The sequence below is a fragment of the Jaculus jaculus genome, chromosome 9, assembly GCF_020740685.1.
Source record: "Jaculus jaculus isolate mJacJac1 chromosome 9, mJacJac1.mat.Y.cur, whole genome shotgun sequence".
NCBI lineage: Eukaryota > Metazoa > Chordata > Mammalia > Rodentia > Dipodidae > Jaculus > Jaculus jaculus.
Window position 1 is genome coordinate 90,527,150 of NC_059110.1, and position 24,765 is coordinate 90,551,914.

The 24,765-nt window shown below is 47.9% G+C and overlaps 1 protein-coding gene across 2 annotated transcripts in view; it reads right to left on the reverse strand.

Moving 5' to 3' along the window:
• Asic2 (acid sensing ion channel subunit 2) overlaps positions 1-24,765 on the reverse strand; it is a 1,263,387-nt gene that overhangs the window by 68,872 nt on the left and 1,169,750 nt on the right. For both annotated transcript variants that reach the window (XM_004664575.2, XM_045158533.1), the window contains exon 3: positions 8,302-8,429. In XM_004664575.2, coding sequence (XP_004664632.2) covers positions 8,302-8,429 — 128 coding nt within the window. The remainder of the gene's footprint in view (positions 1-8,301; positions 8,430-24,765) is intronic.

Genomic DNA, 24,765 nt, shown 5'->3' on the forward strand with positions numbered 1-24,765 from the left:
GCAGGCTGTGGCCACACCGCGAGCTCTTCTGTTTCCTGGAACTTCCTTAGTGCATCGATGGGATGGGGATGAATGGGGCCATGTTTATGTGGCTCCAGTTTTGGCAGCTCGGAAGCCCCTGAGGACATGTGTGATAAATCCACTCCTCTGCCTCGAGAAACAAAAGTGAAAGACAACAGCAACAACAACTGGGCAAGCCTCCACTTCTAATGGGGACTGGGAAGCAGATATTAAGAGCCAGAGACTGGCTGTCAGATTGACAAATGAGTGTTCTTTTTTAAAGGCACTTAGGAATTTGGATTTGGAAGCTTGAGAGGAGCCGTCACAAGCGGGGAGTGATCCTCCCCACCCAACAGCTGGCCTTTTTATTTGGGGGCAGGATGAAAGGGGGGAGATATTATTTCCTTCTGAATGTTGGGAGTGTGGTAGATCTACTCCAAAGGTGAAGGCTCAGGCTGCTGCCAGATGGCGCAGGCATCCTGCAGTACGTCTATCCGGGGCCAGTAGGCTAAGCGTCTGTGTTTGCCTCTTACAACCTCACATGGGCTTGTGGGAAGCTGTTTGATGCAAAGGGTGGAGTGACTGTGGGCCTTCTCCAGTGACATTGGATCAGGCCCACGTGAGTTAGCATCATAAAGTCCGGGGGTGCACTCAGAACTCTTTTTATTTCTGGCTTCTAGTTGATGGGTGTGGTTCATGGTGAGCATGAGATGCCTCTGGCAGGGCCTTCCAACCCTGTATTCTCAAAGCCCTTTGGATACTATCAAATATAACAGCATGTTGTGTTTTCCAAGTAATCTACTGAACAGAGAAGCCAACACCCAAGATTTCAGTTCATCCCCAGGCCCAGAAAGAAGTATAAGCAGGGCGGGTGGGTAAATATTTCACGAGAATATGTATAAGCATTTGGGAAACAGGAATTGCTGCCAGCTTCTTTGAGGAGGGGCAGGAGCTGGTGAAAGCATTCACATAAGAAATCATGGGATTAGCAATGGCTTCACATCACTTGGCCTGTTATACCAGCGCTAGAGTCATTTTTGGTGCAGAAGCCTGGCATTTTCTCATATATTCACTCATTCACTCAGCTCACAGATTTCAAGGTCCTGTCCTGACTCTACTCTGTTCCTCCACTCTCCTCTCCAGGGATGATGCTGCAGTTACTTTCTTGTTGCTAGGACAAAACACCCAACCAAAAGGGAGCTTATGAGGAAAGGGTTTATTTTAGTTTATAGTCTTTAGGGGAGGTTTCATCATGTCAAGTAGAGCAGTATCTGGGCATCATGTCTTGCCATATAAGCTGGCAGAAAGCAACAAGAGAGTGAGATAGCTAGCACTGGCAAGCTGGGTTAATAAACCTCACAGTCCATCTCCAGTAATATACCTCCTCTAGCAAGGCTCTGCTTCCTCAAATACAACCAGTGGGGACCAAGTATACAAAACTCGCAAGGCTATGAGGGACATCTCACCACCATAGACGACTTCCAGATCACTATTGCTGGCCCTTCTGTTATTTATTTATTATTAGTTAATTTAATTTATTTATTTGCAAGCAGAGAGAGATAGATAGAAGAGAGACAGATAGAGAAAGAATGTGTGCGCCAGGGCCTCTAGCCACTGCAAATGAACTCCAGACGCATGTGCCCCTTGTGCATCTGGCTTACGTGGGTCCTGAGGAATTGAACCTGGGTCCTTTGGCTTCACAGGCAAATGCCTTAACCGCTAAGCCATCTCTCTAGGCCACCATGACCTTTCCTGTGAACTTTTGGTTTGATAGGACCCCTGGCTTTGCAGCTCTTATAAGGACACCACTGTCAATCACAGCTTAGCGAGGCAGCCTCAGGGAAGAAAGGCCTTTCAAGGTGTATTCATCCTAATGAGAGTTTTGGTGAGGGGAGCAGAAAGACTATGTGAGAGTAGCGTTTGGCTCTTCCTTCATTCTTTCAAGCAGGGCCACTTTCTGAGCTCATGTGCAAGCAGGGCTCTGGAAACACAGAGTCAAAAGGGCACAATCCTTGACCACAGTGGCGCTCCCGGTCTATAGTGAGATGGGGGCCACTGATGGCTGAAAAGCCAGTGCCTGAGTGCTGGGCTCAGGAGTAGGACTCACAAGGGGATGCCAGCTTATTAGACTTTTGTATCTCTTAGAGAGGTATGATGCCAAGAACCAGCCCTGATCTTATTCTGTGAGTGCTCTAAGGCTGGAGTCAGGTCCGTCTTATCTTCATGTTTCCAGAGCATCTGGTGCCCAGTGGATATTTGCTAAAGACCTAAGTGAATGTACATAGTGCCTTAGGGGATGATTAAGTGGGACTTTGAGAGTGTCAGGATGGAGGAACAGGAAGGTCTTAGAGACTGTGGTTTTTGAGTGATATCTAGAAGTATGCATTGGCCTTTGCCAGGGAACAGCTTTGGGCAGAAGGAACAGTGGGCACAGATATCAAAGAGCCAGGAGTGTTGGCAGATGGTTCGCTATCACTGGGTCCATGCTATTCAAGCACAGGCAGATGATGGGGCTGGAGAGGTGAGAAGGCCTTGATGCTATTCTAAGGGTTTGGATTTGGGTGTGACAGGCTTTAAGTGAGGTAGAGATGTCATCACTGTAAATGTGACCTGAAAAGGGCCATGGCCCAGGAGATAGAGCCTCTCTCCTAGAAGTTTAGGGTTGCTATATACCCCACCCCCTACTTCTTTTCACCAGCAAGAGCCCACGCTGCACTTCTCAGAGGTAGGGAGGGGTTTGCCTTATACACTCATCACACCTTAACAGTATCCCACATAGGCTGGCTTGAAGGAGGAAGTCAGCTGGCAGAACAAGGGAGTGGGCACAAGGACTGCTAATGGCCAAACTATCCTTGTGCCCTTCAGGAATCTTAAACCACCCTTGTGTTCTTGAGTAGACATAAGCAGGGACTCCTGGCGGGTGGGAAAATGCTGGGGATTTTATGAGGATGAGGATATATAATCAAATCCTCTCTGTCTACAAATTGAGAAACTGAGGCCCAGAGAGGCAGTCTGTCCAGAGTCCCAGGGCACAGACTAACTTGGGATGACATGATGCTTTGTCCTTCATAGAGCCTTGTTTCCTTGGGGTGAGGATCAAAAGGAAATGAGCTGAGCCTGGTAATCCCAGTACTGGGAGGTAGAGGTAGGAGAATGAGAAGTTCAAGGCCTTTTTTTAAGGTACATAGCTACATGAGACCCTGTCTTAAAACATAAATGTATATAAAAGGATCTAAGCAAAGAGAAAATGCCCTCTGGACAACCCCCTCCTTGCCTTAGCTGTCAGTGCACTCTCCTTGGAGAGCCTGGCTGAGTTACCACCACACAGTGTGATGCCACAGAAAGAACATGGGTGTGGGAACCTGAGAGATTTGAGCTTGGAGCCCAGATCTGCTGCTTCCTTCTCTGCTTGCCCTTGATCAAGTTACCTAACTGGAAAGTGGATATAGCTACCTCCCTGGAGAGGTCCCTGAGGGGGAATTCCATGGGACAGTGTCTCTGTAGCATAGTCCCCGTCAGGGAGGGTAAGCTCACAGAGGGACCACTGCTATCCTTCCACCCCCTCCTGAGTGTACATCACTCCCAGGGGATGGCTCCGCCGCTCATCTTTGTGGTGGAGGCTCTGGGATTATGCAGGACCTCCTGCAGAGCCGCGCTAGCCAGAGGGACACTTCGAGGATGTTCACAGGAGTTGGGGCATGGCTCAACTTAACTGAGTTGAAGCAAGGGCAGATTTAGGAAAGCGGTCTTTGGTTTGGTATTTTGCATGCACATGTGGAGGCCAGAGAACAACCTTGGGAGTCACTCTCAGGAATTTCGTCCATCTCTGTTAAAGACAAGGTCTCTCTTTGGCCTGGAGCTCACCAGTTGGGCTGGACTAACTAGTTGGTGAGCTGTAGGGATCATCCTGCCTCTGCCTCCCCAGGGCTGGTATTACAAGCCTGCGCTGCCATAGCTGGCCATTACAGGGGTACTGAGGCTCAAACTTGGGCCCTCGTGCTTGCAAGGCAAGCAGTTCACTTGCTGAACCACCTCTTCGACCCCTCAAGAGTGTATTCTTTTGGAATTAAAAAACAAGAGTAACAACAACAACAACAAACATCCCCAAACCCCAAAGCCCAAACCAAATTAAAAACAAAACAAAACTAAATTTGCGTTGTGCAATTATGCAGGAGTGGGAGGGCTTTTACTGTGCAAAAGGACTTTCCCATTCATAGCACAGCTCTTTTCAGTCTTAGAAGGCTTTCTCTGGAGCCGATTTTCTTTACAAAAATCACGCCAACCTTCCAGGAAAGGGATTTCTGTTCCTCACCATCTGGTCACCTCTGGCCTATTGCAAAGTTTCCTTGAGCTCTGAGCTGAGGTGGTGGGAGCTTGGCCCGAGAGCAAAGTAGCCACCATATTTCACAGATCTGTCATAGATTGTCAGGTGCACCACGGTTTTATGTGCCGTCAAGAAAGAAAATCACTTTCCATTGTAATTGTAAGAACTGATTAATCATAAAACAAATACTGATTTCAGAAATGTCAAAGTGTGAAAAGAAAAATGAATTGTGCAATCAATATAATACAGGATTTGACCAGGGTCTACTGGACAGAATGAAAATATACAAATGAGGTCAATCCTCAAATTATACTTGGCTTGCATGATTCTTTTCCTTTGTTAAAGCAAATATTGACCCATAGTTTTTATATGGGAATAGGTCCATTTAGCATATTACCTCACCCCCAATCAATTCACTCATAGTAGCCATTCGACAAGTATTTGTTGAATGAATAAATAAGACAAAAGTCACATTATAAAAGATGTGAAAAGCCAAGAAAAAAAAAATGAATCATTCATAATTCCCCCACTGTGGCTATTTTGGTTTATTTCCTTCAAGTCTTATTTCCTATGAATATGCTCTTTCGTGTATACGTGTAAACATAATGTATTATTAGATTTAGCTCTGGGATGTGGTTTTGTATTTCTCTATTAATATGAATGAAACGATGAAATGAGATGATGTGGAAATGCTTTGAAGACTGTAGAATGTTTAACAAATATCTTGTTATTAGTTATAATGAGCATGGAAACACCGATATGAATGCAGCTGGTTCTCTGTGAATATCCTTCAAAGCAAATAGCCACTTTGCCTTCGGAAGCAGAGAAGAGGTTTTGCTTCTGCATCCTGCTCCCCATAGGGAGTCGCTCTGTTTCATATTGGCAAGACTAATGGAGACTTAAACCTTCTAAGAATCATCAGCCCAGGCTTCCACCCAGCCCAGAAATGTCTTCCATACCCCACACAGGAGAGCGGGGGAGGAGCAAACACTCCACTCAGCCTGCTGAGTAACAGCAGCCTTCTAGAATTTTCTCCTCTCCAGCCTCTGCTAGTAGGGGAAAGAAGTTATGTTTCATGAACCAAAAGTGGTATGTGACTACTCTGCATGCTAAGTGCAAGATAGACCCCCATCTACCCACCCAGGGGGACGTCACCACCACACGGACACTAGCTAGGCACATTCAGCAAACCTCAGAGTCAGTTTTGCTTCGGAACCACGAGTCACAATCTTGATGTTCTCAGAATCCAAGAACCCCTGGGAATATCTGTTGGTATAACCTGTCCTTTTGGTGTAACCTGTTCTTTGAACCAACATGGGTTTGCTCACACTGCTCAAAGGAATCCTGACCAAGATCTCTCCTTGACTGTATGTCCTCTGAGGATGAACAAAGGTGAACATAGTGTCTAGTAACTCAAGATCATATATTAGGACAACTCTAGCCCCCCTTAAAATACCAGTTTAAGAAAGCTCAGGGTTGCTAAAAGAATATCCTTCTTGCTCCAGATACATCTGTAGATACAGGCGGGTCTCCCCTGCCCCGTGGGAGGGTTGGACCTGTAGTCCTACCCTTAAGGGACTGCTCTGTCCCTTTCCTTTACATGGCCACATTGAATTGCATCAACACAAATGATAAGATCATAAACAGTGGGAGCAAACCCAGGTGGATTTCACATGGACCCCACCCTTACCTGCTTGTTTCTAATTTTTCATTTCCCCGACTGCTCAAGCCCTTAGTATCACTTTCCTTCCTCCCTCTTTGTCCCTGTGTGACCTGGTTATCTCTGTGCCAATCCACATTGAGTTCTGTTCACCATGGACATCAGCCCTAATGCTATAGCACATTACTGATGGAAATGTGGCCGCGCCACTTCAGCCAGTGCCCGGCTTTGTTTGCTGTCAAAAGTACTCGAGATCACGCAGGGGCGAACAGCTCGGGTTCCAGGCTCACCGAGGCTGCCTGTCTGTCCGCGTGCCTGTGGCGGGCAATGCCCATTCTCACTCTTCCTGGTCCTTAGCCCTGAGTCTGCTGCCTCAGCTGTTTCAGCTTTCCATCTCATGTCCTCTTTCTTTGACCTCAAGAATGTACTTTTTGTTGACACCTGCCTCAGTCCCTGGGGTCTGGAGAGACCAGGCGAACCTCCCAGCGTCCCCGGCCTTGCCCCACTGCCTCATTCTGCACCGAAGGCTGACCTTGGCCGTAACTGAATGACCAGGCATGTGCAGAGTAGAGCATGACGCCGGCATCACCAGCACTTTCTCGGAGACTTAAAATTTAGTTCTCGGGCTGGAGAGATGGCTTAGCGGTTAAGCACTTGCCTATGAAGCCTAAGGACCCCGGTTCAAGGCTTGATTCCCCAGGACCCACGTTAGCCAGATGCACAAGGGGGGCACGCGTCTGGAGTTCGTTTGCAGTGGCTGGAGGCCCTGGCGCGCCCATTCTCTCTCTCTCTCTACCTGCCTCTTTCTCTCTCTGTCTGTCACTCTCAAATAAATAATAAACAAAAATATTTAAAAAAAAATTTAGTTCTCTACTTCACAGTGGCTGATGCTACTTACACAAGACCTGCATAGGAGGAAAAAGTGATGACATCAAAATAGAAGAGACACTGGTTGGAAAGATGAGGTTCGGTGGGGCAGAGATCCGGGGGGGGAGAGGGAGGGTGGTTGAAGGGGTTTATTATCATCACATGTTGTCTATACTTATGGAGGCTGTCAAGAACAAGTTAAAAATGTAGTTTTATTACAAATGCATAATCCGTTTTCAGTGCAGAACATCACTTCATAAACTGGCTGGGTAGCTGTGATCAGTACCAGGTGAATGAAAGATAGCACTGGGGTCACATTTTAACGACACTCTGAGCTCCTTCCCAGGATAGATACATTTTCGCTGTTCTGTCTCTGTTTTCTTTGAGGTCTTCTCACCAATGGGAGCTGGAACACCTCACCAAGCACTGACTTTCTGCTGCACTCCTCCCATCCCCAGAAAATTGTTTTAGATGATCTGGCTGGGGACTCTTTTTTTTTTTTTTGAGGGGAGGGGGGAGAGAGAGGGCCGGGGAGAGAATGAGAAAATTGGAGGGCCTCAGCCACTGAAATTGAACACTAGACACTTGCGCCACCTAGTGGGCATGTGCAGCCTTACGCTTGCCTCACCTTTGTGCATCTGGCTTATGTGGCATCTGGAGAGAGCTTCAACATGGGTCCTTAGGCTTCACAGGCAACTGCCTTAACTGCTCAGCCATCTCTCCAGCACCACAGACATTCAGAAGGCAAGAGAAAGAAACTATCCTTCCTCTCTACTGTCCTGCTTTGAGACTGCCCCCTTACTGAGATTCTAGGTCTCCCTTCTGAGACATAAAACCCACTTTGGTAAAGGGTGCCACCCCCTCTCCATTTCCCTGCAGAGATCCATTTGGCTGGGTGTGGCTCTGCTGAGGGCTGTACCAAAGGGTGGGCGGGAGCCCACCTAAGAGGCTTCACCCCTCTTAAGTATGGTGAGGAACAAGTGACCACTCTATCCCTTTCCTTTTGATGGCCATGTTGAATTGCATTAGCACAAATGATAAGACCATTAAACTCTGCCTAGCAATTTTCTTTAACATTTACTGGTAAATAAAATAAAATAAAATAAATCAACTTGTACATAAAGTCTACTGTGGCAGAATGTTCTGAAGAAAAATGTCCTCAACTGTTCAGTGAAGAAAGAACAGTAAGGTAAGTTTCCCAACACAGCTGATTTTGTGAACCAACAGGCTGTTCTAGATTGCGGGTGAAGGAGGTCCCCAGAAGCTTTCTCTGAGCTGGGGAGGGGTGGGGTGGAGTAAAGCTATTTGTGGAGCACAGCTCTGTTTCAACCTCCTGGGTGGATATGAGTACTGCTGGACATGGGTGGGTGGCTTAGTTTTCTTCCTCAGGCCTCTGCAGGTAATTGGACTAGGCTGAGGACCACCAATCTGGGGGACCCAGAGAACTTACCCTTTGCTCCTGTGTGGCCACAAAGGTCTGGAACCCCGGAGCCACCCCAAAGCCCAGCTCTTGGATGAAAGGCGGCTCAGACTGACTGTGGATCTGAACTTTTACTCCAGCTTCAAACGTTGTTTCTTCTGAAAGAACAAAATATGGACAGAGCCATGGGTTAGAGACAGCGGGGGCTCTTGGAAGCCTGGGGCTGGGAGGCTAGCAGATGCTAGCAGGGTCACAGTAGGCTGGATAAGGGTTCCAATGGGACCCGGATATATGACATGACCTTGCACAGAAAGGGGACTGTGCAGATGTATGAAACACAGGGTCTCCGGATGGAGAGGTGAGCCTGGATTATGCAGGTGGCCCAGTGTAGTCACAGGCGCCCTTGTGAGAGGGGATAGGGGACAAGAGTCAGACAGAAAGGAAAGAGGCTCTGATATTAGCTTTGAAGATGTAAAAAGAGGCAGCATTCAAGAGTTAGAGGAAGCTTCTAGAAGTTGGAAAGGATGGGGCATGGTTTCCTCCTTAGAACCTCCAAACACAACATAGTTCTGCTGTCAATCTTGATTTTATAAATGTAGAATCCATTCCTGACCTCCAACCATAGAATCTGAAGAAAACAAATTTATTGTTTTCTGTTATAGCAGCAATGGGATAAATCTCAGTTGGGTCACTTAGGCCAACTTATTGCCTCTGTTGCCAACTCTGTAGAATGGGATTGTGTAGTGAGTGATGTAAAAGTCTTGTATCCAGCCACCACCACCTGGGTGGATTCTTTGAAGCTCTCTTATTTACTAACTTTTGCATTGTTTTATTTACTATGGACTTGACTGGGCCACAAACTGAAGATGAGGATATAGGGGCTGGAGAGATGGCTCAACAGTTCAAGGTATTTGCCTGCAAAGCAGATTTTATTCCCCAGTACCCACTTAAAACCAGATGCTCAAAGTTTTGTAGTTTGTCTGTAGTGGCTAAAAGCCTTGCTAATGCCTATTCTTTCTCTCTTTTTCTCTACTTGCAAATAAATAAATAACAATTATTTTTAAAAATAAAAGATGAGGCTATGAAGGGGAGGAACATATCTTGGCACAGCAGAGGAGAAGAAAGTACAGGGCTTGCTTGTGTGCCAAGGTGCTTGCAACTAGACAACCAGAGCAGCTGCCCTGCCACGTATTCTTGGGCAGGAAAAGTGGCCCTTGGCATGAGAGGTGCTTGGCTCACTCTGTAAGTTACGCTTGCAATTAGTGGAGCATGCTCTAGGGGATGGTACCCGTCTTCTCGGTCTTACCTCTCTAGACAGCTTGCTGCTGAACTTCCAGTCTACAGACCTGTAGATCTCTCTCCCTTGCTTAAGGAGCCAGGGTCCAAAGCCTTCTTGGTTCCAACCTTGCTCTAGGCAGGGCTCTGTCCATGGCATATGTGGTCACACCCTTAGGGTCTGTCTCAATTGATGGTGACTGATTTCTGCTACGTACAGATGCTCAGTTATCTCCTGCCTTAAATGTCTTTCTGTGTTGATCACCTGACCATTACTGCCCTTGTCTCTGAAGGTTGAGGCCCTCAGGCCCACCTAAAGTAATTCCTTCTCTAGCTCAGTTATGCCTAAAGCTTTGGCCACACCTGGTGACTGACTTTCTCTCTTTTTAATAGATTTTTAAATTTTTATTTATTCATGTTATATATCTATATATCTCTATCTATCTATCTATCTATCTATGGAGAGAGAGAGAGAAAGAGAGAGAGAGAGAGAGAGAGAGAGAGAGAGAGAGAGAGAGAGAGAGAGAGAGAATGGGCACCAGGGCCACTAGCCACTGCAAATGAACTCCAGATGCATGTACCACCATGTGCACCTGGCTTACATGAGACCTAGAGATTTGAACCTGGGTCCTCAGGCTCCTCAGGCATGCCTCTTAACTGCTAAGCCATCTCTCCACCTGCTGACTGTTTTTTATCTGATGGCCTCCTCTCTCAGGCTGTGGCATCCTGAGGCCAATTGCTGGGCTGTGTCTGTGGATCTCGAGGTCCTGTTGAGGCTGACCATAGCCAACACTCAGGAACACCTACTGAGCAAATAAATGGGAACTTTGGAATTAAAACTTGCTCACTTTTTTTCCCCTATCTTTTTTCTATTTGTTTTTATGAGAGCACAAGACAGAGGGAGAGAGAGAATGTTGGTGTGCCGGGGCCTCCAGCCACTGTAAGCGACCTCCAAACATGTGCGCCCCCTCGTGTGCATGTACAACATTGAGCACTCACGTTGTCACTGTGCATCTGGCTTACGTGGGACCTGCAGAGTTGAACATGGGTCCTTAGACTTTTCAGGCAGGCACCTTAACTGCTAAGCCATCTCTCCAGCCCTCACTCACCTTTTTGTTTTTTAAAAAAAATTCATTTATTTATTTATTGGAGAGAGAGAGAGAGAGGCAGATAGAGAGAATGAGCATGTCAGTTCCTCCAGCCACTGCAAGAGAACTCCAGATGAATGTACCACCTCATGCATCTGGCTTATGCAGGTACTGGGTAAATGAACCTAGGTCCTTAGGCTTTGCAGGAAAGTGCTAAGCCATTTCTCCAGCCCCTCAATCATTTCCATTTTTTTAAAATTATGAGGTTATCCCAAAAGACTGGTCTTTTTTATGTAAGACAGAGAGAGAGAGAGAGATTTGGCATACCAGGGTCTCAGGTACTATAATCAAACTCCAAATGCATGCACCACTTGCGCACATGCATGACCTTTTGTGCATCTGGCTTACATGGGACCTGGACAATTGAACATGGGTCCTTAGGCTTTATAGGCAAATGCCTTAGCTGCTAAGCCATCTTTCCAGCCACTCACTCACTTCTTAATGGGCAGAGCCAGTCTGGAGTCCAAGAAATATTTCTAGAAGAAAAGAATGGAGAGAGAGGATGGGTACGCACAGAAATGAGAGAAGATGGAGCTGGCGGGTCAGGGAGGGCGGCCAGGTCAGCCAGTGCTGGGGCTTCGGCTTGGGGCAGGTTTGGCAGGGCACCAAAGCTAGCATGGAAGAGAAAGTCTGGGAAGGAAATGCGGGCACCAGCCGTGGGGTTGGCAGGACGGGAGGAAGCATGGCAGTTGCTGACTCAGGCAGGCTTGGGGGTGGTGTGGTTTGGGGCTAGGTGAGACCTCAAGGTCAAGGTTCATGGAAAGAAAGTTCCAGCAAGCAGACAGACCTGGAAGAATGATGAGCAGAGCTTTCATAACTCTAGTCAAGGAATCCAGGAAGGGAGGGACGGACAGGGTGTTTCATATGAGCCATCCAGCCACAATCTTGACTCTCATCCAAGACATAGCTTTACACAGGGTTTTATGGATTTGGGGGAGAATGACAGGCACATCTACCTTCCCTCTTGTGGGTCAGTTGTTCTGTGGCCTCTCTACCCAGATCGTCCCATCCAAACACCATGCACCTGTGGTTTTGTGCTGTAATCTCCTATGGATGATGAATTTCTCTGGACCAGAGATACTTATTAATTTCAGCCCCTTTTCTTGCCCAGGGCTGGCCCAAGGGCAGATTCTAAAGTCTTTAGATCAGGGAGGAGGATGTTGGGAGAGAGAATACTTGGTGGGAGAAAGGTGTCCAGTGGTCTGCTTTCAGCAGCCGTGTGTTCTAAAGTCTTTCCAGGACAGGGAAGGTGAAGCCGCAAGAGCCAGCTTGAGTGGGGAAAGCAGTGAGTGTGGGGGGCATTGCTAAGGTCACAAAGATGCTCAGACTGGGAGGAAGTGAGAGTGCACTGAGCTGTGTGTGTGTGTGTGTGGTATGTGTGTGTGGGAACTGGCAAGCTGCCCAAACTTATTTTCCAGGCCTAGTTGAAGCTATGTGCCCTCTATGCTACTGAGCTTGGGGAACCTTTGAGCTGGTAAGACGGACTCAAGGCACGGGCCCGTGGCTTAGAGGAAGAAATAAGAAACGAAGCCTTTCTGTTGGAAATGCTGTGAGTAATGGGCAAAACAGTCAGCCCGGGGAGTCTGTGCCAGGGAGAACCGCCTGCGGCTAATCAGACCGGGTTAGGGGTTTGTAAGAGGCCCTGGTTTATTGTCGTAGCAATGGTAGCTGCAGCAGAGAGTAAAACCCTTAAGGAGCCTCATGTTTTTTTCACGTTCGCAGCGATCGGATGAGAGGAGCGGAAAGGTGATGGATAAGGCTTTTAAAGAGCAGCTCTGTTCAGGGGAACCCAGGGCAGCAATGAAAGTGCTCAGTAACCTGGGTTGCCCAGGGACACAAAAATGTGGCTAGGGTACTGGGGAAGTGGGTGTTTCAAGGAATTAAAACCAACTGGCACAGCCACATGTGGCTTAGCGGCAACCTTACTTGGATAGCGCAGTGACGGGACGTGCACTCGTGAGTCCTCTCCGAGCTGCTGAAGTGATGAGGACTCCGCCGTTTGCCTAAGCAGTTGCCCATGGCGGGGCGGGGGGCGGGGGGGGGGGGCTTGTCCAGAGGTCCTGGGTGACGTGGGCTGGGTTCTGGGCAGCAGATTCATGTGCATTCATGATCAAGCCAGGCTTCAGTCCCAGGTCACCCAACACTGCTTCCTCTGAGGTTCTTATTCCTAAATCTCCAGAGTGCCTGCTTCTATTCCTACTAGCATTGCCCTTCGCTTCTCTCAGTGGGTTATTATTTAGGGTGCTTACAGACAGCAGCTCCCCTCCAGTCATACCCCTCCCGGTCTCCATTCATGAGCACAGTAATGAGAACCGAGCCATCAAACACAGACTGTTAGAACCAAAGACTGCCTCAGACCCCCACCCCCCATACCTCCCAAGTTCTCAAGCACATTGTAGTGACCCAGAGAGTTCAAGGTGGTGATTCCTGAGATTCATCCCTGGAAATTCTGACTCAATCGCTCTGAATGGAGCCCAGGAGCCCTGTATTTCCAGGAACTGGAGTACAGGTTGACTTGAGACCAGCCACATTTGGTCAAAGAGTGATCTGGTTTGGAGAGGGAACAACTTGCTCAAGGCTGCGCAAGGAAGTCAAGGGCAGAGCAGGGGCTCAAAGCCAAGTCTGCCTTTTCCTCCAGCACTCTGTCTGCTGCACCAGGAGCATGGTTCATTCAGTGTGAACAGATGCCCTGGTTCACAGCTCTTTGGTTCTGAATGGGAAATGAGGAACGGGAATATCTTTGTCATTGTCAGATTTCCCAAGTCCCCTAGTTGGCACACAGTAGATAGGGCACCATAAGTGTTTAATGAGGCCGGTGAGTGAGCGCCTGACTTCTACATGTGTCTGGCACTCTCTGCCCTCTGGCCTGCAGTCCCCTCCTAGGTTCGGGAGGAACATGGGGAAATACCAGAACCCCAAGACACATGGGCCTCACCTGCTGAAGGCAAGTGGGGCCATACATACATCAATAACTGGGCCCGCCCACATAATTTATGTGTCAGTGCAAAATGCAACAGTGAGATCCTTATTGAAAAATACTGTAAACATGCTTGCTTGCAAAGCCCGCTGGCTTAGGTGTAATTCCCCAGCCACCCACATAAAGCCAGACCAGAGTGCCTTTGCGGTAGCAAGAAACCCTGGTTCTCTCTCTCTCTCTTTCTCTACACACGGTCTGTGTGTGTGTGTGTGTGTGTGTGTGTGTGTGTGTGTGTGTGTGTGTGTAGATAGTAAATAAATAAAATTAAAAAAAATCAGGTCTAGGAAGATGGCTCAGTGGTTAAAGACATTTGCTTAAAAAATACTGTAAACTAATAGATGGCTAAGTTTTATTTATAAAAATAATTTACTGGTTTAAAAAAACAATCAAAGAAATCCCAGATTGTAATGGTGAGCATTACAGCGAGTGTGTGTCCCTTCTGATCATGGGGTCCAGTGTGACTGTCCTGATGGTATATTGACTGGGGCTGTGCAGAGCATCCTCACTTGTTCTCAGCATCAAGGTCCCTTCCAAAGGTGTAGGCTCCTGCACGGTGAAGGCTTCACGTGCCCTTCCTGAACACCAGGATCCAAGATCCCAGGGAGGGAGAGGGAGCACCGAGGGACAAGGAAAGCTGCTGCATACACAGTGTTTGGAGCCCTCGCTAATTAGGGTGGCGTCGAACCGCAAAGAGCTTCGCATGAATGATGGTGGAGAATCATGCTGGCCCGGCTCCGCAGAGCTCCACTCACAGATCCAGACTACCAGCATGCTCCGGGAGCAGGCGCGGCACGCAGAAGGTGAGGTCTGCCTGGGGAGGTGTTCTCAGTGAGTGCAGATCGGGCTTGGGAAGCTCTGTGGGAGGAGATTGGAGAGCAGAATGCGTAATGGGGCAGGGAAAGTACATGGCTATAAGAGAAGCTTAAATCTTTTAATCTTTGCAAATTACAGGAAACACGCCAAGGCACAAGCACCGGAGAGAAGGAGGAAGAAAAGCTTCTTAGAAAAGCCAAGGGAGTTTCCTAGGCTCAGGCAAGGGATGTGTTGTTACAGAGCGCTCTTATTTTCAACAGAACCGACTTCATTATAGTGATGAGGGGAGGGACCCCAGATCCAAAGATGACTTGAGAGGGGAGGGTGGGAGGGTGGTACCCTAGATGGGGTAGTACTGAATGGCTCTGTGCAGGAAAGCTGCTGCTTGAATCCCAGTCTGCTCTCTGCCCCCCCACCCCCAGGGGAATGTGATGTTGGGTTTTGTGCTGATGGACTCCCCTGACACCATCTGACTTCTGATTGTGAGTCAGTGAATGGTGGACCAGATAGGCAACTGGAAGGAAAGGGGAGGGTGTCAGGCTGAGGTGTCCAACCCCTCAAGTCACTTATTTGCCAGGTCACTGTGGTCAGCTGTGGAAGGCTTGCAGCTCTAGGTTGGGTATCTCTTTCTCTTTCTCTCCTCTGATACTGGTTCCTTTCTCCACCTTTCCTAGGGGTAATGGTACTCCAGGCCGTCAGTCTCAGGACACCGCCCTATGCCATATTGCTCTGTAAATCACCCCAGATTAATCTCTCCTCATAATACCTAATTTGAGGGTGCTGCTGAGTTTTGCTTGGACCCAGATAGGTAGCACTCCTGTGTGTTCTCAGCTTCTGAGAGACAGGAGGGTCCCCTCTGGGACACTGTTCCCAGAAGGAGCTCCATCACGGTAGAGCATACACAGGGGTGGAGGCTCGTCCTTTACGGAGTCGGCCATGGTTTCGCAGCTTTGTCCTGGTTGAGCCACCTGCTTGTAGGTTGTACCCTCACGCCACCCCACTTTTCACTATACAGCCCTTCAAGTAGCTTCCCTGAGGTAGAACACTCCCAAAAGAGAGGGACAAGTGTTCTGAGCAGGCAGAAACACAAGGCTCTTCTACTTGGAGTGTCAGAACTATAGAGCTCATTCAAGCAAGATGCACAAAGGTGAGATAAGTGCAAAGTCACCCATGCACACTAGGAGGTACAAGCATGTGGAATTCGATTACAGTGGCTGAGGCCCTGGAGCGCCAATGCTATCTCTCTCTTTAAAAAGGGGGGGTGGTGGAGAGATGGCATAGTAGTTAAGGCATTTGCCTGCAAAGCCAAAGGACCCTGGTTCAATTCCCCAGGAAACACATTAGCCAGATGCACAAGGGGGTGCATGCATCTGGAGTTTGTTTGCAGTGGCTGGAGGCCCTGGCATGCCCATTCTCTCTTCCTCTATCAAATAAATAAATAAATAAATAAATAAATAAATAAATAAATAAATAAAAAAAAATAAAATATTAAAGAAAAGAACTATAGAGCCAGTTGGTGATGAAATGCTTGGGGATCTGAGTTCAGACAGGGTGAAGTCAAGTCCAACTCTGTGACCTCTAACAAGCTATTTAATCTCCTGGAGCCTCCTTTTATCACCTGTAAGATGGCCATGAACATCATGAGCTTTTATCCTAGGGCAGTTGCGAGGCTGCAATGAGACATTGTGTAGAAACCCTTACCAGAGCTCGGTATTAAGAGGGCTTCCGTCATTTGCAGTGTTACCACTACCACCACCATCATTAAACCAATATTGCTGGCTGGATGAAACCAAGCTGGATCTCTTGCTATTTGATATTAGCCCTCCCCAGCTCTACTTTGGTTAGCCTCTACCCAGCTTGTTGCCATTCTGTCTTCCAAGCCGTCCTTATCCAGGACTTATTCTCTTAACCTTTGATTGATTATAACTCACTATTAAGATCAAGTGATCCTTTGGGGACAGGGTGGATATTTGAATTATTTATTCACACAGTGCCTGGCACATAGTAGGTATTCATTTGGGAAAGGAGTGTTCTACCTCAGGGGAGCTACTTGAAGGGGTGTGTAGTGAGAGGTGGGGTGGAGTGAGGCTACACGCAGGTGGTGTAATCTCCTATGAAGTGAATGAAGGTGTACAGTTCACCTCTGAGCCTCACAGACCCTCCCTCACTGCCCTGGCTTTTAGATGGGCCATAGAGGCACTGAAAAGTGGGTGGGTCTATCCGGGTATCAGGGTGAGTTTGTGGTTGCACCGGTCCATACAGGCCCACCGAGCTGGCTCGGTCCTGCGTGGTGTCATGTGGTGAGAAACAGAATGTGGGAGTGTGTGGAGAGTTAAGGCCAGAGGCCCACAAGCCCATGGCTTCTGGACTGATACAGCAATGGCAGCCTGAGTATCACCTCGTAGGACCTTGACTGGCATTCCTGTCTTGGGTAACTCACATCTTGCCCTTCTGCCTATGGAATCATAGCAGCTTAACTGAAGACCTATTTGCCAAGATCTATCTATTGGCCTCACTGTTCCCTATGATCAGGGAACACCCTGGAGCATCCGGGTCTGTGTTTTAGCCATGTATGGGAGAGGCTGGGTGTAGTAGTCAGTGGCATCTGTGGATGTCATTGTATCAGATGACATAGCTCTTTGCTTTTCCCAGGGGAATGCAGAGTTCAGAGACTCTGAACCGTGGGGACGCTGTGCTCATTTCTTCTGGTTTCCCTACAAAGCACTTGCTGAGATGCTGCTCCGGAGTCTATAGAGACAGAAAGAGGAAACCGACTCCCCCATGAGGACCAGGCTCCACACTCACTCCTTCAGCCTCTCAACAGTGTGGAATGCGGTTTCAGACACTTGCGTGGGCATGCCCACTGGTCAAGGGCCTGGAGCCTAGCAACGAAGTAAGCGGAATCTCTGTCCTCATGGATCTATGTTCTAGGGGGACAGGCAGGAAGCAGGGTCACATACAACATCAGGCCAGTGTGCCCGGTGCTGGGAGAAGAAGTGAGGTTGGGGAGGGGCTGGGTTGGATGGGAGTCAGGAATGGCCATTTAAGGTATGGCACTTATGTAGTAAACCTGAATGAAGGGCGTGGGTGAGTGTGAGATGACTCAGGAAAGCTTCCTAGGTAGAGGGAACAACAGTACCAAGGCCCCAAGACAGGTGTGCATTTAATAAGGAGACCAGGGCGGCATGGGTGTAGCCAGAGGCCAGGTGGGACCCTCACTCACTCCTCACAATAACCCTCCCCCCTGTACTGGGCAGATGTGTAAGCAGAGGCTCAGAGAGCTTGTATGCCCTCGCCCCACAAAGCAAATCCAGAATCAAGCCTTGGTCCATTGGGCTCCAAGGTCTGTTGTTTTTGTCTTTTATTTGTGTGTGGCCTCATTTAGACGGGTTGTGCCTTGCTAGCATCACTGCACATTCTGCATTGGGTTGGGGCCCCTTGGGGCTCTGCAGGCCAGGACCCCGAGCCTCTGAACTTTTGCTCCCTCTGGAACCCACAAGCCACAGTACTGGCCTGGGATTGGTCAGCCTCGGGCAGCACGGGCTCTCCTTCTTCTAGAACTTCCAGCCATGCTGAGGCAGCTGCCAATGTCTCTTTTTCTTTCTATTTTATTTGGTTTTTATGTTGTGGTCCATTCTGCAAATAAAGAAACCAAAACTCAATGGAAGTAAAGGGCAGGCCCAGAGGCTGGGATTTGTGGCTGCCTAGGACTTCAGGGCTAGGAGAATCTCAGGCTCATGTTTAATTCACCTAACTTCTATCTTTCAGGTGAGAAGCGTCAGGCTCATAGGGAGTGGCCAGTGGTGGCCTGGCAGCTAGAGAGCCAGGGGAGTGCCCGGTATCTAGGTGTCTTCATTCCTCCTCCTCTCTCCTACCTTTTAGCAACTGGCCAGAAGTCTCAGTGGCTGAAAGTAACCTCACAGGTTCCAAGCTGAGCAGGGATGGGAGGGAGAATAGTTTCACTTAACAACAGGTTCGGCCACCTTTGTTCTTTCAGCTCCAAGAGCAAAAGCCAGTGAGGGTGTCACAGGAATAGCAACGGGGACAAGAGTCTTGGCCCGTGCCCACATGAGCCCTGGAAGGGAGGGCCTGTTGAACACTCACGAAGCACAACCAGCAGCATCGTTCTGATCACTGCTCCTCTGCTAGCACCTGAGCAACCCAAGGGGCTCAAGATGGGCTAAGGGAGTTAGGGAGACACATGAAGTGAAACATGGGCTCCAGGCCTGGGAAGATAGCTCAGTCAGTAACAGATTTACCTCACAAGCAGGAGGACCTGAGTTCAATTCCCAGCACTCATATAAGTGCTTGGCGCGGTGTCTGCTGTAATCCCAGGGCTAGGAAAGTGAATACAGGCTTGCTCACCAGCCCACTCTGGTCTAATGACAGACCTTGTCTCAAAAAGAGGTGGATGGAGTTCGTGAAGATGAAACCTGACGTTGTCTTCTGGCTTCTGTTCACACATCCACACAAACATGTGCTCCCCACATGAACATGCAAATACACACCACACACGTACATGCATGTGCGTGGGCTCATGGATCCAAAAAGGAAAAAGGGGGTGGAGAGCGGGAGACAGAGGGATAGAGAGGGAGGGAGGGAGGGAGGGAGGGAGAAAGAGAGAGAGAGAGGGAGAGAGAGGGAGAGGGAAACATGGGCTCTGAAATTGAAGACCTGAGTCTGCTTTCCAGCCACGTGAATTAACAGCTGTTGACCTGAGACAGGGTCCATTGCCTCTCTGAGCCTTAGTTTCCTTTTTTTTTTGATAAGACAAAGTGGGGGCTGATCTCCTCCCTGGTTACTTTTAGCTCTACATTTCTATGAGCTGGAGACCATGTGTAAATCTCTTAACCTCACTGCATCTCATTTCAAAAAAAATAGATTTAAAAAAAATTAGACACGACTGTTCAGAACTCCTATCAAGTCAGAAGAGGCTTATTTTTCTAAAGGCAGCACAAGGAAGCCATGCATTGCTTCCTATCTAAAATTGGCCAGTGTGCAATTTGTCCTCCCTCTTGGTCTCTCCCTGGCCCAGCAAGCATCCCTTGATTTATCTCAGGTGACATTCTGAGGCTAGACAAGCTTCTGGAAGTAGAATAATCAGTACCAGGTCCCTTGCTGGATGGGCTGTGATCATGTCTGTTCTAAGCAGCGTGTGAGTTAGCATGATGTTCTCAAGGAGGGCTCCTGGACAAGGAAGTGCTATCTAGTAGCCTTGAGAGTTTGGGGAAGGCTGAAATTCTCATTCCTCCTCCTCCTCTTTGCATTGGCATATGTGATGTGTGTGTGTGTGTGTGTGCAAGGACACACACTTGCGTGTGCATATGGATGTCAGAGTTCAATGTTGGGTTTCTTCCTCCATTGTTCTCCACCTTACTTTTTGAGACAGGGTCTCTCACTCAACCTAGAGCTCACTGAACTAGCTAGAAAACCTAGCCATCAAGTCTTAGGCATCTGCCTTTGTCCATCTCTCCAGCACTTGTATTACAGATGCATATCACCATCCCCAGCATTGTATGTGGGTGCTGGGGACCTGCACTTAGGTTCTTGTACTTATGTAGCAAGCCCTTTGCCTACTGGGCAATCTCTCCAGCCTTTTTGGCCCCTTCTGATCCTTCTGTCTGCCTGCCTGTCTATCTATCTATCTATCTATTGGTTTTTATGGAGAAAGGTTCTCGTTCTAGTCCATGCTGACCTGGGGTTCACTATGTAGTCTCAGAGTGGCCTCGAACTCATGGTAATCCTCCTATCTCTGCCTCCTGAGTGCTGGGATTAAAGGCATGTACCTCCGTATCCAGCTACAGAGAAAATGGTCACCTCAGAGCCTCTAACCACTGCAAATGGACTCCAGATACATGTGCCACTTTGTGCATCTGGCTTTACGTGGGTGCTGGGGAATTGAACTTGGATTGTTAGGCTTTGCAGCCAAGTATGTTCACAACTGAGAACTATCTTTCTAATATTTTAAAGACCATGGGGGATTCTGTGGGAAAAACCTGTGACATTTTCTTGAACTATTACCCAAAGCATTCTTTTAAATATTTGTTTTTCATTTTAAAGTGGAAAGGATCAAGGTGGAGTAAATCAGATAGGAATTTCAATCCTTCTTTCAATACTTCTTAGCCATTACACCATGGGAGAGAACTGCTTACTGCACTATTAAGTGAGCTAATCCGTCAAAGGTTTGGAGTTCTCTGTGTATGCCACAGGATCAGAGGGCATCTTCTATAATGCAGGACCAGGTGCCCACGCTAAGGAGATTGTAATGTTAGGTTTTGGTCACACAACCAAGAAGTGTGGTTACATTTCCATTTCAGCTAGACAGAGTATTTGCAAAACATATATCTCAGTGAAGGCAGTGTGTGTGGAGTTGGGTGTAGTCTCATCATGAAAAGATTTCTTCCAGGGATTTTTAAAATAATGTGTTTCCCTAGTGCACTCAGGCTCAGAGATAATAAATTGTTTGATAACAAGGCCAATGACTGGGTGGGTGATCGGCATGTGGGAGATACCACCTTTGAAAAGCCACCAGGGAGAGCTGTGTTTCCTAACCTACAGGGGCAGGCAGTGGGTGATTAAGATTCTCTTTTATAAAAATATTGACAGAGAAAGTTAGGCACAGCCAGGTTGCTGAATGGATCATGTAGTGTACGGACAGTGATGAGGTTATAGAATTTGAAATCCATCTGAAGCATTAGAGAATTTATAGCAACCTTGTTTTATTGAATATTTCCCCGATCAATGAATATAAAAAACATGATGGCTTTTATGTGTGGTTGTCATAGCCAGCTTCACGTTGCTGGGATGAACTTCCAAACTAGGTACAGTTTATGGGAGAAAGGGATTTATTGAAACTTAAAGAGAAAAACCTACCACCAAAAGCAAGAGCAAAAACCGGCAGCCAAATAGAGGGGCTCAGACTATTTCCTGCCCCCAGTAGCACTTCAAAGCTGGACTCCAGGATCTGCCCACATCAACACCTCCTCCATCCAGGTGGCTGGGGATCTAACTCACAAGCTTTAATGAACTCCTGACTCTATTGAGGGACATCCATTAACACTACTACAGTGGTGACCTCAGAGAAATACTTTGCTGTTAAGACGTCCTCAGGCTTTTAAATGCTGGGAAACAATAGTCTAGTCCTGAGCTCTGAGCTTCTATAATCGAGCATGTCCATGAACCCCTGGAGGACCCTCTTAGAGTGTAGATTCCGGGCACATCTTGAAATTCAGGTCAGCTAGCCAACAGGCTCACAGCTGAGCTGGTGCTCCTGGTCAGAGGACTGACTCCCAGACCCACACCTATGCTTTAACAAAACATGTCAGGCCATTTGCCAGGCAATTTTGCCTCTACCTAGAGGCCAGCCTAGCACACTCTGGGCTGTTCTTGACTTTTCTCTTCATACTACTTGGGACCTTGGCAACACATGACCCCACATCCTCCTCTCTAACTCCCACATACTGCCCAGCAAGTGGGAAAATAGTTTGAGACCTGGACCAAGTTCATTTCTTCTCTGTAGCCAACTTGAGCTACTTGCTTCTTCCTTGCCAGAAGCAACTATCCTCCCGTTTGTCCTCTGTCTTCTATTGATGCCAGCACTTGGTGACACTTACTTACGTGTTCCCCTCAACACACTGCAAAGATTTGGCCCTTCCTTAGTCACTTGATACAAAAGCAGTGGGATGGATGAATTTCCTGCTACTAAAGAATAGCGTATCAGTCTCCTGGGTAGTTCCTAGCTTGCAAACTTCAAAACCTGGGCGGGGCCTTCCTCTGTATCCTTGGAGTACCTAGGGCACAGTGGGTGCTCAGTGGGCAGGAGACATGAATTGTGAGGGTGGGGCTGTTTATCCGCCTCTTGTAGTTCTCCTTAGACCACCGCCTGGCTGGCTGATGTTTTCTGCCTGGCACTGAGCAGGTGCATAAGCAGGTCTCTCCACCATGACAGCAATCCGGCTTCTCAGAAGCAGCCTCACGGATGCTTGCCTCTGTGCCTGCTTGTGATTTATGGAATCATTTGTCCAGACTCTCTCAGGCCCACCGGGAGACCCTGCTCAGCACAACTCCCCTCTCCCCCAACCCACTGGAGCAAGTACTGCCTCTCAGCTGGCTGTCTGCATGCCACTGTGTTCTGGACTCCAGAGCCTGTGTCTCTCATTCTGGGGAGGTCCCTGGGACCTGGCACCATGACAAGGGTTTTTTCCTGGGAGCAGAGATACTGGAGAAACCATAGCAACCATCAGTGTTGATTCTTGCCATGTCCCATTTGTAACAGGGGATAAGAAACATGGTGCCCTTGATAGCTTCTCGGGCCTTCCAGCTATGTTGAAAATTTATGACTATTTTTAATTTAACTTTTATGTTTATCAAAGCAGGTTTATGTACATAATTTAAAAAGCCAAATGGCATGGCAAGGCCCCTAAAGAAAAACATCAGTTTCCCACTCCACCTCTTTCTACCCCTTGAGTCCCACTCTTGGGAGGCAATAACTCAGCTCACTGCTTGAGTGCCTTTTCTTTTTTTTTTTTTTCCTGGTGTTTGCATTTACATTTCCAGGGGGCACCAAGCGCTTGGCAGTGATTTCCTGATGGTGAAAAATTTGACATGCTTTCTGCTAAGTTCTTTTTCTTTTTATTTTTTTGCTTCTATACGTGTGGTGTGGACGCATGTGTGTGGGTGCACATGTGCATGTAGCCATGACTGCACGCAAGTGCATGTGAATGTCAGAGGTTGAAGTCAGGTGTCTTCCTGATTGTTTACCCAAGCAGGGTATCTACTTGAACCCAGAGCTCATTGATTTGGCTAGTCTCAGCCGGTTTGCCTCAGGAATCCCCTGTTTCTACCTCCCCAGTGCTGGGATGATAGGTGTGCCACCATGCCCATCTGGCACTCATATATGGGTGCTGTGGTCTGAAATCCGATCACTGAGCTTATGTGGCGAGTGCTATAACGAAGGAGCTACCTCCAGAGCCTTTCTGCTGAGTACTTACCATGGAAGATGAGAATGTGGGCTTCCTACATGGGAATGGCCGCGTCTGTTTCCTTTCCTTCTAGAACTCTCTGAATACAGGCATCTATTTTGGCTTCATTAGTGTCCAGCTTTTATATAACTAGGACTATGTAAGTGTCATAACCCAAGCCTTGTAACACAGGATGATTTCGATCTTGTGAAGCGATTCTGTTTTCCTTACTTTGTGGTTTTTGGATTGCCTTATCCTTTGCTGCCTTGTTTGTTACAGTCCTCTTCCATGACAGCAATCCCAGCCTCCGTGGCTCCACTCTGAAATACATCTCAGGGCAGTGGCCAGATCCACAGGGATCACCCCTTTTGGAGCCCACAGCTGCCCAATCCGGTTTAAACGCATGGCTCTCCGGACCGCCTGCTCGGCTGCCAAGCCCGTCCTTCTCGCCACTTGCCCCTGCAGCTCTCCTGAGGCCAGGCCTTGCTTCCACAAGTTCATACCATCCTCCTTCTGGCCTTACTACCTCATCCTCCAGTAACTTTCCGACAAATCTCTCTGAGGCACATTTTTTTTTTTTTCCTGAAACCCAGTTCTGTCCTCACACCCCATTTGCAGTTTGCTGAGTATAGAATTCTATATCAGACAAGAAGAAGCACTTGTGCACTCCCAGCACCGTGGAGGCATTGTGCCACCGTCTTCCCGCTCTCGCTGCTCCTGTTGCGAGGCCCCATCATCTGATTCTAGGTCCCAGGGGGATGACTCTTTCCTTTCCCTCCAAACACGTGTAAGATGTCCTCTTTATTTCTACTAGCATGGATCTCACAAGCATGTCTTGTAGACGGGACTTGATGGGCTCCTGCGGCCTGGAAGAGTGCTTCCCTCAGCCGAGGATTCGGGCTGTACCAGTGAGCTCCCCTCATTCCCTCCGTTCTGCCATTCGAGGGCCCCTAGTGGTGGGAGACTGGACTTTCTAGATTGATTTAATTTCTATCATTGCCCCCCTTTCAATTTCCATCTGTTGGTCTTTTAGTTTGACTTTTGGGGCAAGGTACTCAATTCCAATTCTCCTATAAATTGTTTTTTTTTTTTAATACCTGCAATCATAGTTGTAATTTACACCTTCTTTTTCTTCTCAGGATGTTCTTTTCTAATAGCTTCCTGTTCTTGCATTTATGGAGGCCTTATTGTTTCATCTCTCCTGATGATGTTAATTAGATCATTTTGATGCTTCCTTCTGCTTCAAGCATCTATTTTTTTAATTTATTAAACTCATATATTGCCCCAAATGATCAAGGTACTTTTCTAAGCCCATAATATA